The sequence below is a fragment of the Erithacus rubecula genome (genome assembly GCF_903797595.1).
Source record: "Erithacus rubecula genome assembly, chromosome: 18".
NCBI lineage: Eukaryota > Metazoa > Chordata > Aves > Passeriformes > Muscicapidae > Erithacus > Erithacus rubecula.
This window is the reverse complement of record NC_136670.1, coordinates 1552367-1570288: the sequence shown is the minus strand read 5'-3', so window position 1 is coordinate 1570288 and position 17922 is coordinate 1552367. Positions and strand designations below refer to the sequence as shown.

Genomic DNA, 17922 nt, shown 5'->3' with positions numbered 1-17922 from the left:
TGCCAGGTACAGCAGCTCTGAGCTGGGGAGATGTGCTCTGCCTGCCAAGGGAGCTTCAACACATCTGGCACAACTGTAAATCTGAGTACCAGAATGGTTTGGGTTAGAGGGACATTAAAGCCCATCTCATTCCACTCCTTGTCATGGCCAGGACACCTTTCACTAGCTCAGAGTGTCCAAATTCCATCCAGCCTGGCCTTGGGCACTTCCAGGGATCCAGGGGCAGCCACAGCTTCTCTGGGCACCTGTGCCAGGGCCTCCCCACCCTCACAGGGAGCAATTCCTTCCCAATATCCCATCTGACCCTGCCCTCTGGCAGGGGGAAGCCATTCCCCCTTGTCCTCTCACTCCAGACTCTTTGTCCCAAGTCCCTCTCCAGCTCTCCTGGAGTCCCTTCAGGCATTGGAAAGGGCTCTACCCCCTTCCCAGAACCTTCTTTTTCCAGGCTGAAATCCATTCAGCTGTTCTAAACCAACCCAAGCAGATGCTTTAAACATCTTAGTTGGGAATCTTTCCATGTCCTTTCTGGGCTCAGATACCCTCACCTGGAGCCATAAGAACTGCCCACAGGTACAATCCTCTCAGGGTTGGCCCATCCTCAGACTGTAGCTCAGAGGGGGATCAGAGGCTGTTCTGCATCCTTGGTGATAGCCAGGCTGGTGCTTCCCAGGCTCTGCTTTCCTTCTGAAGGATTTCTGCAGAGCAGGTGCCCTGTGCCATGCTGAATCCTGATAGTGGAGGGTTTTTGGTTGAATTTTGCAAGTCATTGAGGTGTTCTTGGTTTGGTGTTTGAGCACTTGGATGCTCAGGATTCTCCTCACTTTGTGGGGACACAAATGCTGTTGCTGTAAATTTGTACAGAAGAGAGACTGGAGGAATGTTTTCTTAGCAGAATAGAGTCAAAGCCAGGTAAGAAAGGTTGTTCCAGGCTGAGCCTCTTGTCATCTATCACTGCCAAGGCTGCTGTGGACCAGCTCAAGGGGGATGTCTGGCCATGGTCCTTCCCTAGATGCTATTCCTGGCTTCTATTCAATCTCCTTTGACACCCTTTTAGTCCTTTTATGTATCTGTGAGATGCTTCAGAGGATGGAAATTTCCAAGTTCCAGTTTCCCTGCAGCAGCTGGAGCCCAGCTAAGCCACACGTGTGCTGTAGGGCTCAGGACAGAGTTTCAGACACTCAGGTTCAGGGCAGGGCTGGGGACTCTGGTGCTTGGGGGTTTGTGCAGGAGGGCTCAGGTTGTGCTGGCTGTGTGGTGGTGAGGCTGCACTAATGTGGATAAAGCACTCATTATGAATACATGCTGAACTGCAAACAGGCAGGGAAAGCAGCCTGAGCAGGGCTGGTTGCTGCTCACAGACAAGCAGGAGCATCTCAAGGGTGTTAAGCAGGAGGGAATGGGAGCAAACCCTTCCCCAGGATGGGCTATGGGCAGTTCTCACATGCAGCAGCACTGGGGCTGAGGGGTCCCAGCTCCTGGGGAATGTGGGGAGCTGATGAGGGGCTGGGAGCATATGGGGCTCAAGGAGGTGGGCAGGGGACAGCTCCACTCCTGCTCCTCCGGGCTTGGTGGCATGGCCTGTCCCCTGCCTGTCTGCTCCATGGAAGGTGGGAAGGGCTGGTAGTCTCTCCTCTGTGCCCTTGAGGCTTACCCTACACAAGGAGCTGCTCTGGGGACGTGGGCTGCTCCCCCAGATAGGTCCCTGCTAGGGTCCTGCATCTGGCCAGCACAGCTACTGGGGAGCTTTGCTTTGGTGGTTGCATTTTGCAAGTCATTGAGAGGTTCTCAGTGTGGCCCCAGTTTGGGTGTTTGTCACATCTGGGCACTTGGATGCCAAAGGATTCTCCTCAGCTTTGTGAGGACACAAATGCTGTTGCTGTAAATTTGTACAGAAGTGAGACTGGATGAATGTTTTCTTAGTAGAGTCAAAGCCAGGTAAGAAAGGTTGTTCCAGGCTGAGCCTCTTGCCATCCATCACTGCCAGGGCTGTTGTGGTCCAGCTGAAGGGGGATGTCTGGCCATGGTCCTTCCCTGGATGCTGGTCCTGTTTCAGCTCCTGGGGAGTTTGCTTCAGCCCAGGGGGTCACAGGGACCCCAGGCACTGGAGCACTGTCCAGGACAAACTGGGAAACCAAGGATAGGTACCAGTGAGCCTGGCTGGTGTGGGAGGCTCTGGAGGCTTCCTGGAGCAGTGGGACACCCCTGTGCCACCCCTGTGGGACCTGGGGCATGGCACAGCATGTCCTTCCTCTGGGGCAGGGGGAGGTGACAGTACCCTGGTGTGGGCAGCACTGGGGCTGGGCTGGGGGTTCCTGCAGTGCAGTTTCAGTGCTGGGGCAGGACTGAGGTACCTTCTTCTCTGCACCCGAGTCCCCTCTGTGTCCCACTGTCCCAGGGTGTCCCCTAAAAGGAAGGTCAGAGCTGATAAAGGAGCCCATGTGCTGCTCCCCACCCTGCTGTAGCTCCGAGCTCACTCGCTCTCTCTTCTCCCCACTCAGATCCCTCTTGCATCCCATTTGTCTCTTATCTTTGATAATTGCCTGTGAGACCTGAGCACCCCCAGGGCCTCTGAGCTGCCCTTGCCTTGGCAAAAGCTGAAAATCCTCTTTACTTCCCATGCCTGGGCACCCACAGAGGGGCCTGTCCTTCCTTGCAGCATCCTGGGACCTGCTGTGCCATGGGTACCAGGGGGATGTTTCCATGACAGCAGAGGGTTCCTTATCCACCCTACAGATTCTCCTTGGAGCTGTGGGTCCTCCCCAAGGACAGGCTGCTCCCTGGTGTTCCTGTCCTGGTGGATCCCATGAGTCAGTGGCCCTGCTGCTGTTCCTTAGTGTGGTGTGGAATCCTGGCATGGACAGGATTCTTGTGTTATTTACTCTCATTTGGGGACACTCTGGGGTGTTTCTGGTTTCAGTCTGTCAGTGGTGGAAATGGGGCTCGTGGCTAAGCAGCCACAGGGTCCCCTCTCTGTGACAAACATGGCTGGGAGAGGGTCAGGTGGGGAGGAACCAGAGGGAAGCCTGCACTGGTGTCTGTGGAAAGTGTGAGCCAGGCATCCCAAAAATGGGGAACTGGGCACAAAACCCCACAAATATTCAAATAGCAGCCCCTCCAGTGAGTGCTCTGAGGTAGGTGCTGAGGACAGAGCTGAGCAGACATTGACAGGCACAAGTGGTCCAAGTGGAGTGTTTTGAGAAAAGACTGGTGTGGACATGGGTCTGCTGTGCCATGCCAGAGCTCCTGGCCTCCCAAATCCTCCCTTCTCCTGCTCACCCTGGGGAGGGCAGCAGGGACAGTGTGGGGACAGTGTCTCTCTGTGACTGGGGTGCCTGAGGGTCCCTCTGATGGCTGGAGGAAGAGCCCTCACCTGCATTTAAACCCTCAAGGATTGATGGGCTGGTTCCCTGCCAGGGGCCTGAGATGGCAGCTGGGTGTGGGATGAGGCTGGTCCCAAATGCCAACACCCCTCCCCTGGGTGAGAGGCAGAGAGGGTGCCTTGCTTGACTGAGCCCCATGCCTCAGTTTCCCCTGTCAGGATTGGGTGAGCTCAGGGAGAGGACAGGGGAGGACAGTCCTTGTCCCCAGCACGAGGCCAGTGCAGCAGCTCTTGGCCAGTCTGGCCCCACAGGGACCCCATCACACCCCTGTGCCTGAGAGCCAAGCAGGGCCCAGTCCCTGTTCCCACTGCTGCAGGCACCCCTTCCCCTGCTGCCTGTGCCAGCCCTTCCTCTGCTCCTGGTGCCAGCAGTGCCCCCAACACTTCCCTCCTTCCCTGTGGGCATGCCAGAGTGTCCAGGCAGGGATGTGCCTAGGGTTAGTTCAGGTGATGTTTTTCAATCAATTTTCCAGCCTTTCCAGCACTGCAGGGATTGGCTTTGCCAGCCCTCCCATCCCTCCACCCCAGCTTTATTGCTACCAAATTAGTGAGGAACATGTTGGTGATTGAAGTCAGAGTCTCTATTAGCAGCTCTCTGCCTTCCTTCAGGTTCCCAAATGTCTCCAAAAGGATGACTGGGAGCTTTGCCAGGGTGGTGGTGCAGGGATGAGACCAGTGCCTCTCTGCCCCCACATTATCCTCTGCTGGGATCTAAGGGCTTCCTGGGGCCCTGAACTGAAACCAAACCCAGCTCAGCCCTGACTTCTTCCAGGACTTGAGCTGTGTCCCACTCTGGTCCAAGGGAGCTGGCACTGCATCCCTGCCTGAGTCACCAAACCATGCTGCAGGTGACAGTGGGGGATGCAGGCAGTGACCTCCTGTGCCATGTGGGGTCACAGGGATGTGAGGAAACTATGCCATGGGGTCAGCAGTAGCTCGGCTCAGTTCTTGCTTGGGGGGCACTTTTGGGGCAGGGGGAGCACCTGTGAGGCCCCCAAACTGTTCCTTCCTCAGGAGGCATCTTGGTGTGGTTTCTTGGTGGGTGAGGAGGTGCAGGATCAGGCCCAGGCCCATCTCCATGGGATGACTCAGGAATTAGTTGGTCCTTGTTGAGCCTGTTGTCACCATGGCCAGTTTGGGGGTCTCTTCTGGGCAGTGGCACTGTGGCTAATGTCCTTCTGCTGGCCCCATCCCTGTGCTGAAACACAGATGAAGGTCTCCTGGGCTCTGTCTCCCCCACCAAAGTGCTGCCTGAGTTGGCTTGTGCCAGCCCAAGGGGTTCATTGCCTCCCCTTAGGGAGGAAAGGTGGGAGCTTGTCTCCATGGGGTGCCAAGAGGAGGGGGCCAGGCTCTGCTCAGCAGTGCCCAGGGACAGCCCCAAGGGCCACGGGCACAAAGTGACACACAGGAGGGGCCCTCTGAGCTCAGGAGACACTTCTGAACTGGGAGGGTGGCCAAGCACTGGGGCAGGTATCCAGGGAGGTGGTGGAGTCTCCATGGCTGGAGAGACTCAAAAGCCACATGGACACATCCTGAGCAGGGGACTGTGTGGCCCTGGGGGAGCAGGGGCTGGGCAAGGTGACTCCAGCCCCACCCAGCCTGTGATTCACTTCTGGAGCACAGTGCAGTGGCCTCTGGCCTGGCAGTGTGCAGGGGTTCAGCAGGGCACAGTGGGGTCCTCCCTGGGCACAGTGAAGGTGCTGATGCCACAAGGCCCAAGTGCCAACAGGACCTTCCTTGAAACCTGTAGCTCTTCAGGTCTCCCCAGTCCTTGTGCACCCTGGGGGTCTCACCACTTATGGAGCCATTGAGGTTGGAAAGTCCAGCCCTTAACCCTGCACTGCCAAGGCCACCACTCACCCATGTCCCCAGAGTGGCACATCTGTGTGTCCTTTAAATTCTCCCAGGGATGGTGTCTCCACCACTGCCCTGGGAAGCCTGTGCCAGTGCCAGACCACCCTTTCCAGGATTTTTGGAGCCAAGAATTTCCACAGGCCCCTCTGCAGTTAGTGGGTAGTGGATACAGTGGGTCCTTTCCAGCCTGACCAGAGCCTGAGCCCCTTTCTCTGGGTCCATCATTGCTTCCTGCCAGGGATGGAGGGAAGATCCTTCCTGCTCTTGCTTTCCCCAGGCAACCTGAGGAAGCCACCCAGGGACTCTGTTCAGTTGTGGGTGACACCAGCCCTGACCAGTGCTGAGCAGCCAAGAACTGGTAGCCCCCAGCCCCAAACCCCAGTGGCTGAACCCTCCTGGAGAGCTGGGAAAAGGAGAGGACCTGAAGTGCTGTTGGGGATGCTGAAGCTGCCTAGGCATGGTGGGTACTCCCATGGGGACTGCAGGGTCTGGGGGAGCTGCAAGCCCCCCTGGCCTGCCTGAATGGTGGGGATTGCACTGCTGAGGTGTTGGGTTAGGGTGCAGACCAGACAAGGATTTTGGAGGAGTATGAGTTTGCTGGGAAGTGTGGGATTACTGGTTCTCCCTGGCTGCAGGCTTCTGTGTTTCAGAATGGGACCCCCCTGGGCTGTCCCAGTCCAGTGGCTCAGGACCCTGTGAAGGTGCCCAGCCTTGGGGAGGGCTTGGAGGGAGCTCAGCTTTTGGGGCTGAGACCCCTTCCCTGCCTGTCTGGTTCTGGGCTGGGGGAGCAGTGTGTGAGTATCCCAGCCATGGGTACCACTTGAGGAGCTCATGCTGGTGAGCAGCTTGGCAGCCTGGGTTTCTCCTTCTGCATCCAGCGTGGTCGCCCACACAGTGAGTGCCTGTATCCCCACAGCCAGAGCCTGACGGGGGTCTCCCAGCAAGACTCCTGTGCTTTGGCCCCTGCCTGCCCCCGGCCCCTTGCCCGTGTCCCTGCCTGTGCTCTGGCTGTCCCAGCACCCGCTGGCAGCAGGAGCTGCCCCTCTGCCCGGCAGGGTCAGTGCTGGGCTGCAGGAACCCCCCTGCTACTTGTGGGGTGAGGGCAGAGGGTCCCCCCGTGTTTGCTCTTGGGACTGTCCCTCGAGAGAGGGGACGAACCTGGGGAGCAGGGGACGAGCAGGGACGTGCCCTGGAGGCAGGGATGTGCCGGGTGTCACGCTTGGCACTTCACCCTGGCCAGGGCCGATGAAAGAGTCTCTGTTCAGCCGCCGCTGCTGGGACAGCTCGGGCCAGCCTGGGGCGAGCGGGGTGCTGGGTTCTGATGGCAGCACAGCGTTTGCTGCCCGGGCACCCATGTCAGGGCCGGGCAGGACCTTGGCATAAAGATGTGCGAAGGGAAGGATCCCGGCAGGAGCGCCCGGCCCGGGATGAGTCAGGTGTTTGCAGGGACGGGGGGCGACGGGGCTGGCACCGACACCCCTGGGGGACGGCCGGGAGGGCAGCTCCCATTCCATCCCATCCCAGCCCATCCCATCCCATCCCAGCCCGGCTGCGGTTGCAGCGCACATCCATCCGCCCATCCGTCAGTGCGCGGGGCGTGGGAAGGGGCGGCTCTGCAGAAAGCGCTGCCTCGGCCGCAGCGCCAGCCCGGCGGGATGAGCCGCGCCGGAGCCATGGGAGCCGGCACCAGGTAGGGCCACCGCGGATGCTCGGCCCTGCCGCTGCTGCCGCTGCCGCCGCCCTGGGCTTTAGCCAGCAGCGGCTGCCAGGAGACGGCTGGGGGGGATGTGGCTCCTGTAGCCTGGGGGCGATGGGAGCGCTTGGACTTGATCTTAGAGGTCTTTTCCAAACTTGACAGTTCTGTGATTCTGTGACGGGGCACTTTTGCAGCTCGGGACACTGCGGATCTCTACCCCTGCCGGTCCCCCGTGAGGAGATCAGGGTTCGCTCTGCAGGAGCAGGGGATCCCCTGTGTTGCTGATCCCCCCTTCACCATAAACAGCTCGTACGATTCTCTGGCCCTGCTGCAGAGCAGCACAGAACTCTAAGGCTGCACTGCGGAGCGCTTTGGGGATTTGTGTGTCCCGTGCCAGGGGATGAGGTCCCAGAGGTGACACTGGGGCCCGAGGGTGGCTCTGGGGCTCAGGGTGCTGTGTGCTGCTGGGGCTTTGGGGCTGCTTTCCTTGCTTGCTGTTTCTGTGTTCCTGGAGGATTCCCAGGACTCCCCGCCGGGCTCCCCTCAGGTTTCCAGGATGGCTGCAAGGCACTGCCTGTGCTCCTGTCCCCTGCCAGCTCAGCCCTGCCCAGCTGGGGGGCTGAGTGCCACCACCCCTGGGAGCATCTCTGTTCTGTCTGGGGCTGGCAGGTACCTGCCCCTGCCCCGTGCCATGCAGCCACTGCCACCCCCACGGGGTGCCCCCCATGCCCCAGTGTCTCTGTCCCCCAGTGTGATGCCACAATGTGATGGGGGCTCTGCTGCCACCACCACCCCATGGGCCCTTGGCAGGGGTGAAGGAGGAGGGTGATGGGTTGTCCCCCATCTCCGCGCTCCCCACTGGAGCCCTGTTTGGGCCCTCAGCAGGGATGTGAGTGCTGTGACCAGGATGCTCTGGAGGTGAAGCCTCACGGATGGGCAGAGCTTCTGCAGGGAGCGAGTGTAAGGGGAGCCCAGGAGAAAAGGGGGATGCTCAGCCTTGGAAAGAAAGCCCAGCAGCCAGGAGTGACTGGGCAGGGGAGGGGGAGAACAGGCTGCAGGGAGGGGAAGGCTCTGGGAGAGGAGCACTGCAGAGGCTGGAGCTGGGATGTGCTGGGGTAAAGCAGCTGGGAAATCCACACTCCGGCTTGAAGGGGAAGGAGGAGGAAAACACCAAGGGGAGGAGGAGCAGGCAGGGAGATGATGGGAGGAGATTCCAGGCATGACAAGCAGGTCTGCCTCTGATCCTGCTAAGGCTTCCTTTGCAGTCACTATTCCCACGTGCCTGTTCTGGTAGCCTGGAGCTCCATCTGGCTCCAGCCCTCTCCCCTGAGGAGAGCATCCCCCAGCCCTGGGCTCCAGCTGCAGCAGGAATGAGCCAGCCCTTGCTGGAAAAAACTGGGCTTGTGCTGAAAACTTGCCCTTGCTGAAAACTAGGCATGGGGCACCAGGGCCTGTGGGTGCCAGGAGGAGCCCTTTGGCCACTGCCCTGCACAGGGCAGGGTCTGGGGGTCTGTGCCTGCCGCCTCCAACAGCCTCAGCACAGGATTTGCTCCAGTGGGACAGGCAAGGTGCTGGGAAGGCTGGTGCATAGTGGGATGGGGTCCTGCTCCCACTGGTACAAAGTATTTGGAAAGAAATAACTTTTAGAACTCTACCAAGTTCACTGCAGTTGTGGTGTAAACCTCTTTTATAGGTTTGTGCCAGCAGTTATTTCAGTAAGGTTGTCCCTTTGGCAGCACTCTGGGACCTGTGTCCTTTCTGAACTCGTGGCCTCCACTCCAGGGTCTCTGCTGGGCAGCAGGAGCTGAGTTTGCCCAGGGAAGGTGCTGTGGGATGGGCAGGGCTCCATGGCTGCTGCCCCCTCCCATCGGTGACAGCTCCTGCCCACAGCCAGAGCTGCTCCCAGGGCAACATATCCTTCTCCCACAGCCCCAGGTTCAGGTGAGTGCAGGTGACCAGGCTGCCATGGAGGCTGGCAGTGTCCCACTGCAGGAGCCACCGTCCCCAGGGGCTTGGTGCTGCCAGGCTGGGGCTGAGCCTTGGCTGCAGCAGCCCTGGGGTGAGTGGCAGTGCTGGAGGAGCCCCAGCCTCCCCAGTCAGCCCAGGGTGGGCTGGGAATGGCTCCTGAATGCAGCCCTTGTGGCTGTGCCCGGGAGCGTGGCAGTGCCAGCTGGTCTGTCAGGGCTGTGCAGCTGCAGGGCTCAGCTGCAGCGGGGCTGTGCCCAGGCCCTGCCCCTGCCAGCCCTGGCTCCCTCAAACAGCTCCTGGGCCCCAGCAATGACCCTGGGTAGGGACCAGAGCCTCCCCAGCACGGCTGCAAGGCCAGAGACTGAGGGATTCCCTGCCCTGGCAGCAGGGATATGGTCCCTGGGGATTTCCAGGCTCCCTTAGCAAAGCTCTGACACTTGGGATCAGGCTCCATCCACCATCAGAAGGTTTGAACAAGATGCAAAGGTCAGGTGGGATGAATTCCCAGCTTGCTACCCTTAAAAAAAACCCCTCGTTTCCTCAGGGATCACTGCAGGGAAAAAGTAGTTTGGAAGAAAGTTTAGAAATGTCAAGTGAAAAACTCAGCATGTTTTTGGCCCAAAGTGATGAGTTTGTCATTTTAGAGATTTCACGTTGATTAAAAATTCACACACTGAGATCCAAGCGGAAGATCTTGGGAATGATCCACGCAGGGACTGGGGCTGGGAGTGAGCAACTGCTTGAATTTGCAATGGAAAAACAGCAGCCCTGTTTCCTCTGTGGAAAAAACAAACCACTGGTGACCTCTGAAAGCTCCTGGTGGCCTTGGCCAAGCAGTGAGGTGTGTCAGGAGGAGCTGATGCTGCTCAGGGTGGGTTGTACGGCCTGTCATGGCCATGTCCCTTGCCCTGGGACAAGGGATGAATCCTGTGCCTTTGGGTATGAGCTGAGGCCTCTGTGGTGACCTCAGAGCCAGCACAGGCACGGGAGGGGAATGTGCCCAGGATCTCCTGGCTGGGAATCCAGCGGAAGGCGTAGGCTTGACTCCCTGTCTTCTCCGTCACCTCCTCTCCGTTCCCTCCACCCCCAGAGCCAGTTTTAGTCATTTTCCTGGGAAGGTTTCACATCTTCCCACTGCTGAGGACACCTGAAGGGCAGCAGTGGGACAGGAGCTGTGGTGTGGGATGGGTTTCTTTGTAACAGTGAGTCTGGGGGTGATGCTGAGCTGAGCCTGAGCAGTGCAGTGGATCCACCAGGGATGGAGCATTCAGAGGGTCCTGGGGCATCCAGGCTGGAGGAGGGGGCTCATGTGAACCTCATGAACCAGGCCAAATACAGGTCCTGCACCTGGTCCAGGACAGTTCCAGCACCAGCACAGGCTCAGGGCTGGGTGGGTTGAGAGCAGCCCTGGGAGAAGGAGTTGGGGGTACTGGGGTGACAAAATGGATGTGACCTGGCCTTGGGCACTGGCAGCCCAGAAACTGGGCTGGGCTGATCCCACAGTGTGGGTAGATGTGAGGGGAGACTCTGCCCCTCTGCTTACTCAGGTTAGACCCCACCTGCACAGCTGGCTCCAGCTCTGGGGACCCAACAGCAGAAGGATTTGGAGCTGCTGGAGTGAGTCCAGAGGAGGCCACAAGGTTGGAGCCCCTCACCTCTGAGACAGGCTGGGAGAGCTGGGGATGTTCACCTGGAGAAGAGGATCCAGGGAGACCTTAGAGCCCTTTCCAGTGCCTGAAGGGACTCCAGGAGAGCTGGAGAGGGATGGGGGACAAGGCCTGGAGTGCCAGGACAAGGGGCAATGGCTTCCTGCTGCCAAAGGACAGGGTTAGATACTAGGGAGAAGTTTTTCCCTGTGAGGGTGCTGAGGCCCTGGCACAGGTTGTCCAGAGAAGCTGTGGCTGTCCCTGGATCCCTGTGAGTGTCCAAGGCCAGGCTGGATGGGGCTTGGAGCAACCTGGGATAGTGGAAGGTGTCCCTACCTATGCCAGGGGTTGGAATTGGAACAGGATCTGCAGGCATTACTCAGGGCTGCTGGTGTGACTGCTCTGTGGGCAGGGTGGGTGATGTGACCACAGGGTCACAGATGCTCTAATTGAGCCACCTTGTGCAGCCACAGCCCTCAGACTCAGGTGGGGATGATGCCAGCAGATGCTGCACAGCTGGACATGGTCTGGTGGGGAGCTGGCAGGGCCTGAGCAGCCTGAGTGGAGTGTGGGTGATGGTCAAAGGGTGCTTCATGACCTGTGGGGTGCAGACCCTCCTGGGACACCTTGCTAACCCATGATCTGTTGGCATTAAAGGTTCCCAAAATACACTGCTGAGCATCTCGGCATGGAAAGTGCCTTCCCCTTCCTGGCCCTGGGTTTGTTTTTCAGGCAGCTGGGGCTGGAGGCAGGAATCCACAGGGTCCCAGACTGGCCGTGGGAACCCAGCGTGCTGCTGCTGCTGGGGTGGCCAGAGGGGAGCAAACCAGTCGGCCCGGATGCGAGCTGTGGAGCTGTCCCTGTTGGCCATTTCCTGTGTCACTGCAGCCTTTCCCCTGACTCACAGCCTGGCTTTTCCTCCCACTCCTAGAAAACACCAAGCGAAGGTTCCAGCCAGTGCAGGGGTGTGGGAGCAGCGGGGCAGAGCAGCCCCACTGCTGTGCAGGGATGGGGCACGAGCCCGTGGTCGGTCCCTGTCAGGGGTGTCCCTCCCCACTGCTGGCTCTTGTCCTCCAGCTCAGACTATGAAATCCTGCTGTCCTGTGCTGGGGATCTGGGCTCTGACAATGGATGTGTGAGTGCACAGGGATCTGGCAGTGGATATGTGAGTGCACAGTGAGCCGAGCGCTGACACTGGATCTGTGCACGGGCAGGTGGCTGGGGCCGGCAGTGGGTCCCTGTGAGGCACATCCCCAGCCTGTCCAGCCTCCCCCGAGCAGCCAGGGCATGGCAGCCGGGGCGGTGTGGGCAGCAGCCCCAGCCCCTGTGACAGTTCTGTCTCTCCCCCGGTGCGGTGAGCAGCGCGGTGACCGGCGGTCATGACAACGGAGACAGGCCCGGGCTCTGAGGTGAGGAACGCGCAGGAAGAGGCGCAGCAGCAGCCGCTGGAGGCGGCGGCCCAGGGCCCCACGGCCGCGCCCAGCCCCGCCGGCCGCGACACCGACCCCCATGAGAAGCTGGGGGCGCAGCCCGACACCCGAAACATGGAGCCGGTGAGTGGTGAGGGCCGGGGCCGCGTCAGGGCACGGGCAGGAGCAGCGCAGGACGGGACGTGCCGCTGGCCGTGGTAGCGAGCGCCGTGAGGCGGGCACGGCCCTCGGGCACATCCCCGGGAGGAGCCCCTCGGGCGGGGCTGGGGGCTCTGCCGCTGCCCGAGCTGCTCCTGGCAGGCAGGACGGGCTGTGGGAGCCGTGTGGGGCCAGCGGGGAATGGCCCTGCCGGCCGGGCACAGGGAGCGAGCGGGCGGTGCAGCCATGCCCCAGCTGAGCCGGCCGGGTCGGGCTAGGAGCACCGACTGCAGCCGGGCCTGGCCGGGGAGCTGTGGGAGCTGAGCTGCTGCACTGGGGCTGGGGCAGGGAGGGTTTGGGTGCTGGGGAGCTGAGCTGCTGCACTGGGGCTGGGGCAGGGAGGATTTGGATGCTGGGCAGCTGTGGGAGCTGAGCTGCTGCACTGGGGCTGGGGCAGGGAGGATTTGGATGCTGGGCAGCTGTGGGAGCTGCTGCTGCACTGGGGCTGGGGCAGGGAGGATTTGGGTGCTGGGGAGCTGCTGCTGCACTGGGGCTGGGGCAGGAGGATTTGGGTACTGAACTGACCCCAGCTGTCCGCTTTCCATGCTGGCAGTGTGGGCTGGTGGAACTGCCCCTGCCCAGCTGCCCTGCTCTGCTGTGCAGAGCCTTCCCCCTCTGCCCAGGTGTGCCTCTGGCAGTGGTGCCAGGTAACCCTCTGTGTGTCCCTGCTCCAGGGCACTGACATGGAGGACAAGGACTACAGTGAGACCGATGGACTCTCTGACAAAACAACTCCCAGCAAAACCCAGAAGTCACCGCAGAAAACCACCAAGAAAATGAAGAGTGCCCTGTGCAGGGTGACCCTGCTTGATGCATCTGAATATGAGTGTGAGGTGGAGGTGAGTCCCAGCTTTGGGAGCCTGTGCTGGCCCCAAGGAGGGGACCTTCCCAGTCCAGAGGGTCCTTAAGGACAGGATTCTTCCTAGGACAGCTTTGTAGTACCTCTGTCCTAGGGAAAACACCCACAGAAATAGCCATTTAAGCTGAAATTTCAAAATTAGTTAAAAATCTGAAAAAGAAAGACCCTTGCAGGGGATTTCAGCTAAGTGAAACCAAATTTGGCAGCTATTCTTAAGACAAAACAGAGTCTAAGTCAGAAGCTTAATGGCTGGGGATAGAGCTCTGCCTGGCTGTTCAGGCACCTGGCAGTGGCTGCAGGATGGGACAGAGGGGACACACATCTGCCAGTGGCCACCTGAGCACTGGGAGATACTGCAAAGCTGCTTTGGCCACCATCAGCACAGGCACCTCCCCTTTCTAGGACAGGTGGGGAACACCCAGCATCCACTCAGGATTTGGGGCTGGTGTTTGTGTAAGGTTCTGGTGGCCCTGCCAGGGGAACAAGGCAGCAGGGAGCAGAAGGACATCCCAGGAACCCCTGTTCCCATCTCCAGTACTCGCTGCTGGCTCCTGTGCCCGTACTGGGAAGGCAGCGCTGCTCCAACCCACACCATGAGCTGAGAGGGAGGGAGGGATGTTTTTAAGGACTGACAATTTTGCTTGTAAATGAAAAGCTCAGGTTGTTCAGGAGCCTGAACCTCGGGGATCTGAGGCCTTTGCCCTGGCTCTGGCCTGTGGCACATGGGTGTTTGCTGACAGCACAGAGCAGACCTGTTATGGGTGCTACCTGCCCCAGGGGTCGACTGCCTGGGACTGGTGAATGGAAGGAGGGTAGGAGCAGGGAGCACCCCAAGGCTGGCTGGGGGTCTGCCCCTGCCCATGGCATGGGAGCAGGGTCTTTGGTTCCTGTACTCCAGAAGCCCTGGCCATCACTTCAGCAATAAAATTGGTCGCAAAGCTGTGCAAAATGGCATGGAACCAGGATGAAAATCTTCCTGAAGAAGGAAAGGAGCAGAGCTTCCTAGGGGCTCACAAGCCCTGGCAAGTCATCCTTCCTCTGGCTTTCCCCAGAGCACTGGCCAACCAAACTGGGAAGGCAGGAGAATCTCAGGTCCCAGGTGCTAGCAGAGCAGAGCAATGCTCCTCACCCTGTCACCCAAGGATGCAGTCAGCTGTTCTTTAAAAAAGCCACCTGGAACATAGGGGAGAGGGTTTGGGGTAGGAATGTTGGTGCTGCATTTCTTCTCTCTTTCTGGCAGACCCTGTTGGAATAGTTGTGCCTTGTCCATGTGCTTTAATTAAACCTTAATTCAGTAAAAATCCAATAGGGGAATCAAACTGTTCACCCAGCATATGCCATGGGTGAGCGCTTGCCTTCAAACACAGGTGAGGAGAGAGAAGACCCAGGAAGGGTGATGGCAGCTGCTGGAAAAGCTTTGGAGGGCAGCAGGAGCCCAGGCTGTGCTGCTTGGTGCCCTGGGTTGCCATCCTGGGGGCACCCACTGGAGGTGCTCCAGTAAGTAGATGCCTTGGAGAGGGGAGATGGGAGCTGCGAGGCTGGACACAGGGGAGAGGCACACTTGGCTTTTCTTCCACGGCCATGAGTGAGCCTGGCCCTTGGTGCCACTGGTAATGAAGGGAAATTCAGGGGAATTCAATCCACGTCCCTGGAGTTCAAGTCCAGGCTGGATGGGGCTTGGAGCAGCCTGGTCTAGTGGAAGGTGTCCCTGCCCATGGCAGGGAGGTGGAACTGGACAATCTTTAAGGTCCCTTCCTGCCCAAACCATTTTGGGATTCATTGATACCAAGGGTGCTCTCCATCACTCCAGTGGTTCCTGGTGGCTCTTGTTATACTGTGCTTGGGGACCCAGCCACCACTGGCACCAGGAGCCCAGCCCTGCAGCCCTGGGACCTGGCTGTCCCCACAGTGTTGCCCCATCTCTGCAGCCCCAGGACACCTTTTGGCACCACTTTAGGGACACCCAGGTGATCCTGGGGCTGCAAGGCTGGGATGTGGTGAAGCCCATGCTGGGTGAGAGCATGTTTTGGTGTTTATTGGTGTTTGGGGTCACCTGGAGGCTGTCCAGGAGCCCAAGGGACCAGCTGGCCATCAGCCTGTCCGTGTCTCCCACAGAAACACGCCCGAGGCCAGGTGCTCTTTGACATGGTGTGTGAGCACCTCAACCTCCTGGAGAAGGACTACTTTGGCCTCACCTTCTGTGATTCAGACAGCCAGAAGGTGAGCACGGGGGGCCCCTCTGCAACCACCCCCTCCAAGGTGGGGGCCCCCCTGACCTGCTGTCTCCTCATTGCAGAATTGGCTGGACCCCTCCAAGGAGATCAAGAAGCAGATCCGCAGTGAGTGCCTGGGGAGGTTCCATCCTCCCCAGCCCTGGGGTGTCCCATGGGGCTCCTGGATGGTTCAGTGTGGCTGTCCTGTGGCAGGTCACCTCCCCACCTGCCCTTTGGCAGCTGGCCTGGGGACAGGGATGCTGTTGCTTCTCTTACTCTCTTACTTCTTCTCTTACTCGTGAGAGGTGGGGGACACAGACCGTGTCTGTGCCACTGGAGATCTCACTGAGACTTAGTGCCACTCTGGCCACTACCTGCCATGTGCAGGAGGAGCAAGGATTGTGGGGAGAGTGGGGATGCCTTGCTGGCACAGGTCCTGGGGTGCATTTGCCATGGTGTTGCCTTGCTGGTATGGCAGAAGGGCTGTGGCCCAAGGTGTCACCTTCTGGGACACAGGAGGCTTTGATGGGACACTGAGCTTGTGGCTCTTGCAGTTGTGATGCTTTGCAGTGCCCAGCTCTTTGGGGAGGATTCGGCAAGTTGTGCTGGAGTCCCAAGGGCTGTGCCCCTGGCAGCCTCTGAAGCCCCTTGTCCCTGCCCTGTGCAAGGCTTGGAGGCAGCAGCAGGATCCTCAGTGGTCACACGGATGCTCCTGTGACCTGTGTGCAGCCCCATGGGTGCTGTCCTGAGCTGCTCTCTCCCCTCCCCAGGCGGACCCTGGAACTTTGCCTTCACTGTGAAGTTCTACCCTCCAGACCCTGCCCAGCTCACAGAGGACATCACCAGGTGAGGACCACGGGCCTCCTTCCCAAGGAGCTCCAGACTGCTGAGGGGTGCACAAATCTTCTTCCTGAAGAGCCCCAGCCTGCCTTGGGGGGCACCAGATTCCTTCCTGGGGAATCCCAGCCTGCTCCCCCGGCCCTCTCTGACGTCTGCCCCTCCTGCAGATACTACCTGTGCCTGCAGCTCCGTGCCGACATCATCACGGGCCGCCTGCCCTGCTCCTTTGTCACCCACGCCCTGCTGGGCTCCTACGCCGTGCAGGCTGAGCTGGGTGACCACGACACCGAGGAGCACGTGGGCAACTACGTCAGCGAGCTGCGCTTCGCCCCCAACCAGACGCGGGAGCTGGAGGAGCGCATCATGGAGCTGCACAAGACCTACCGGTGAGCCCCGGGGACAGCACGGCACAGCTGCCCCATGGCCCTGCAGCACCCAGCCACCTGTCCTCTCTCTGTCTCCCTGCAGGGGAATGACCCCCGGGGAAGCAGAGATCCACTTCCTGGAGAATGCCAAGAAGCTCTCCATGTATGGGGTAGACCTGCACCACGCCAAGGTATGGGGCTGGGGGCTGCCAGAGTGCCAGCCTGCTCCTGCCCACCTTCCTCCCGCAGAAAGGGCTCCTGGCATGCTTTTGGGTAGCACCAGAGAGGCTCCAGAGATCAAACTACACTAGCCTGGGGTTCAGCGTTCCCTCTGCCAGCCAGGGCCCTGCATCACTCTGCAGGAAGGATGTGGCCCTGCTGGCCAGGCTGGCTCTTGCTGAGCTGCTGACCTGTCCCCTCCTGTTCCCGTGCCTCCTGCAGGACTCAGAGGGCATCGACATCATGCTGGGCGTCTGCGCCAACGGCCTCCTCATCTACCGGGACCGGCTGCGCATCAACCGCTTTGCCTGGCCCAAGATCCTCAAGATTTCCTACAAGAGGAGTAACTTCTACATCAAGATCCGCCCAGGGGAGGTGGGTGCCGGGTGCTGGTGCAGCTCCATGGTCCCTGTCCTGAGGGACTGAGGCTGATGGTGAGGTTTTCCTTGCCTGGCTCCAGCCTCTGCTCCAAGGATCTCACATTAATGACCATGCTGGCCAAAAGAGCACATGTCCTGTGACATGGATTTTCTTTCACATTCTCTCATGACTTCAGCAGCTGAGGGACCCCGGGATTCCATCCCTCACAGACACCGTGACCCTGCTGGTATAGGGAGCTTGCCTGGGAGTGGGGGTTGAGGGTCATTTTGGTCGCATCTTCACAAGGTTTTTTCATTCGTTTTCAGACTTTATTTTCACTCATTTATGGTGGGAGAATGCATTTCCACCCATGTGTTCCAGCAGGCTGGAGGGCAAGGACAGCATACCTGGGAGTGATGCCCTCAGACCAAAACAGCTGTAAAAGCTTTTTTTTTCTAGAGGGAACTTATCTTGCACTGAAAAGCCATGTAACTGAGGGAAGTGCTTAGGCCAGAGGTGTGGGCTGTATCCCATCACCCTGCTGGGCATGGACCATCCCAGCATGAATTTGAAGAAGATTTTTGAGGGTCTTTTGTGGGGTCACAGCTTCTGCCGGGGGAACCTGAGGACCTTAGCCACGTCCTGGCATGTCCCCCAGGGCATGCCCATTGCAACTTGTCTCTGTCTCCCCCAAGTATGAACAGTTTGAGAGCACCATTGGCTTCAAGCTGCCCAACCACCGCTCAGCCAAGAGGCTCTGGAAGGTCTGCATAGAGCACCACACCTTCTTCAGGTGAGAAACCTTCCCTGGACCTTCTCCAGGCCTCCTTTCCCAGGGGCAGACACGTTCCTTCTTCTGCTGAACGTTGGGTGGCAGTGCCAGGGGGCCTGACTG

The 17922-nt window shown here is 59.4% G+C and overlaps 1 protein-coding gene across 4 annotated transcripts in view; it reads left to right on the top strand.

Moving 5' to 3' along the window:
- Positions 1 to 17922, top strand: part of EPB41L1 (erythrocyte membrane protein band 4.1 like 1) — a 58481-nt gene that overhangs the window by 20374 nt on the left and 20185 nt on the right. For all 4 annotated transcript variants that reach the window (XM_079321974.1, XM_079321975.1, XM_079321976.1 and 1 more), the window contains exons 3-11: positions 11906 to 12096; positions 12846 to 13010; positions 15146 to 15250; positions 15327 to 15369; positions 16014 to 16089; positions 16251 to 16469; positions 16552 to 16639; positions 16890 to 17042; positions 17723 to 17820. In XM_079321974.1, the coding sequence (XP_079178100.1) occupies positions 11923 to 12096; positions 12846 to 13010; positions 15146 to 15250; positions 15327 to 15369; positions 16014 to 16089; positions 16251 to 16469; positions 16552 to 16639; positions 16890 to 17042; positions 17723 to 17820 (1121 nt within the window). In that variant the 5' untranslated portion in view covers positions 11906 to 11922. The remainder of the gene's footprint in view (positions 1 to 11905; positions 12097 to 12845; positions 13011 to 15145; positions 15251 to 15326; positions 15370 to 16013; positions 16090 to 16250; positions 16470 to 16551; positions 16640 to 16889; positions 17043 to 17722; positions 17821 to 17922) is intronic.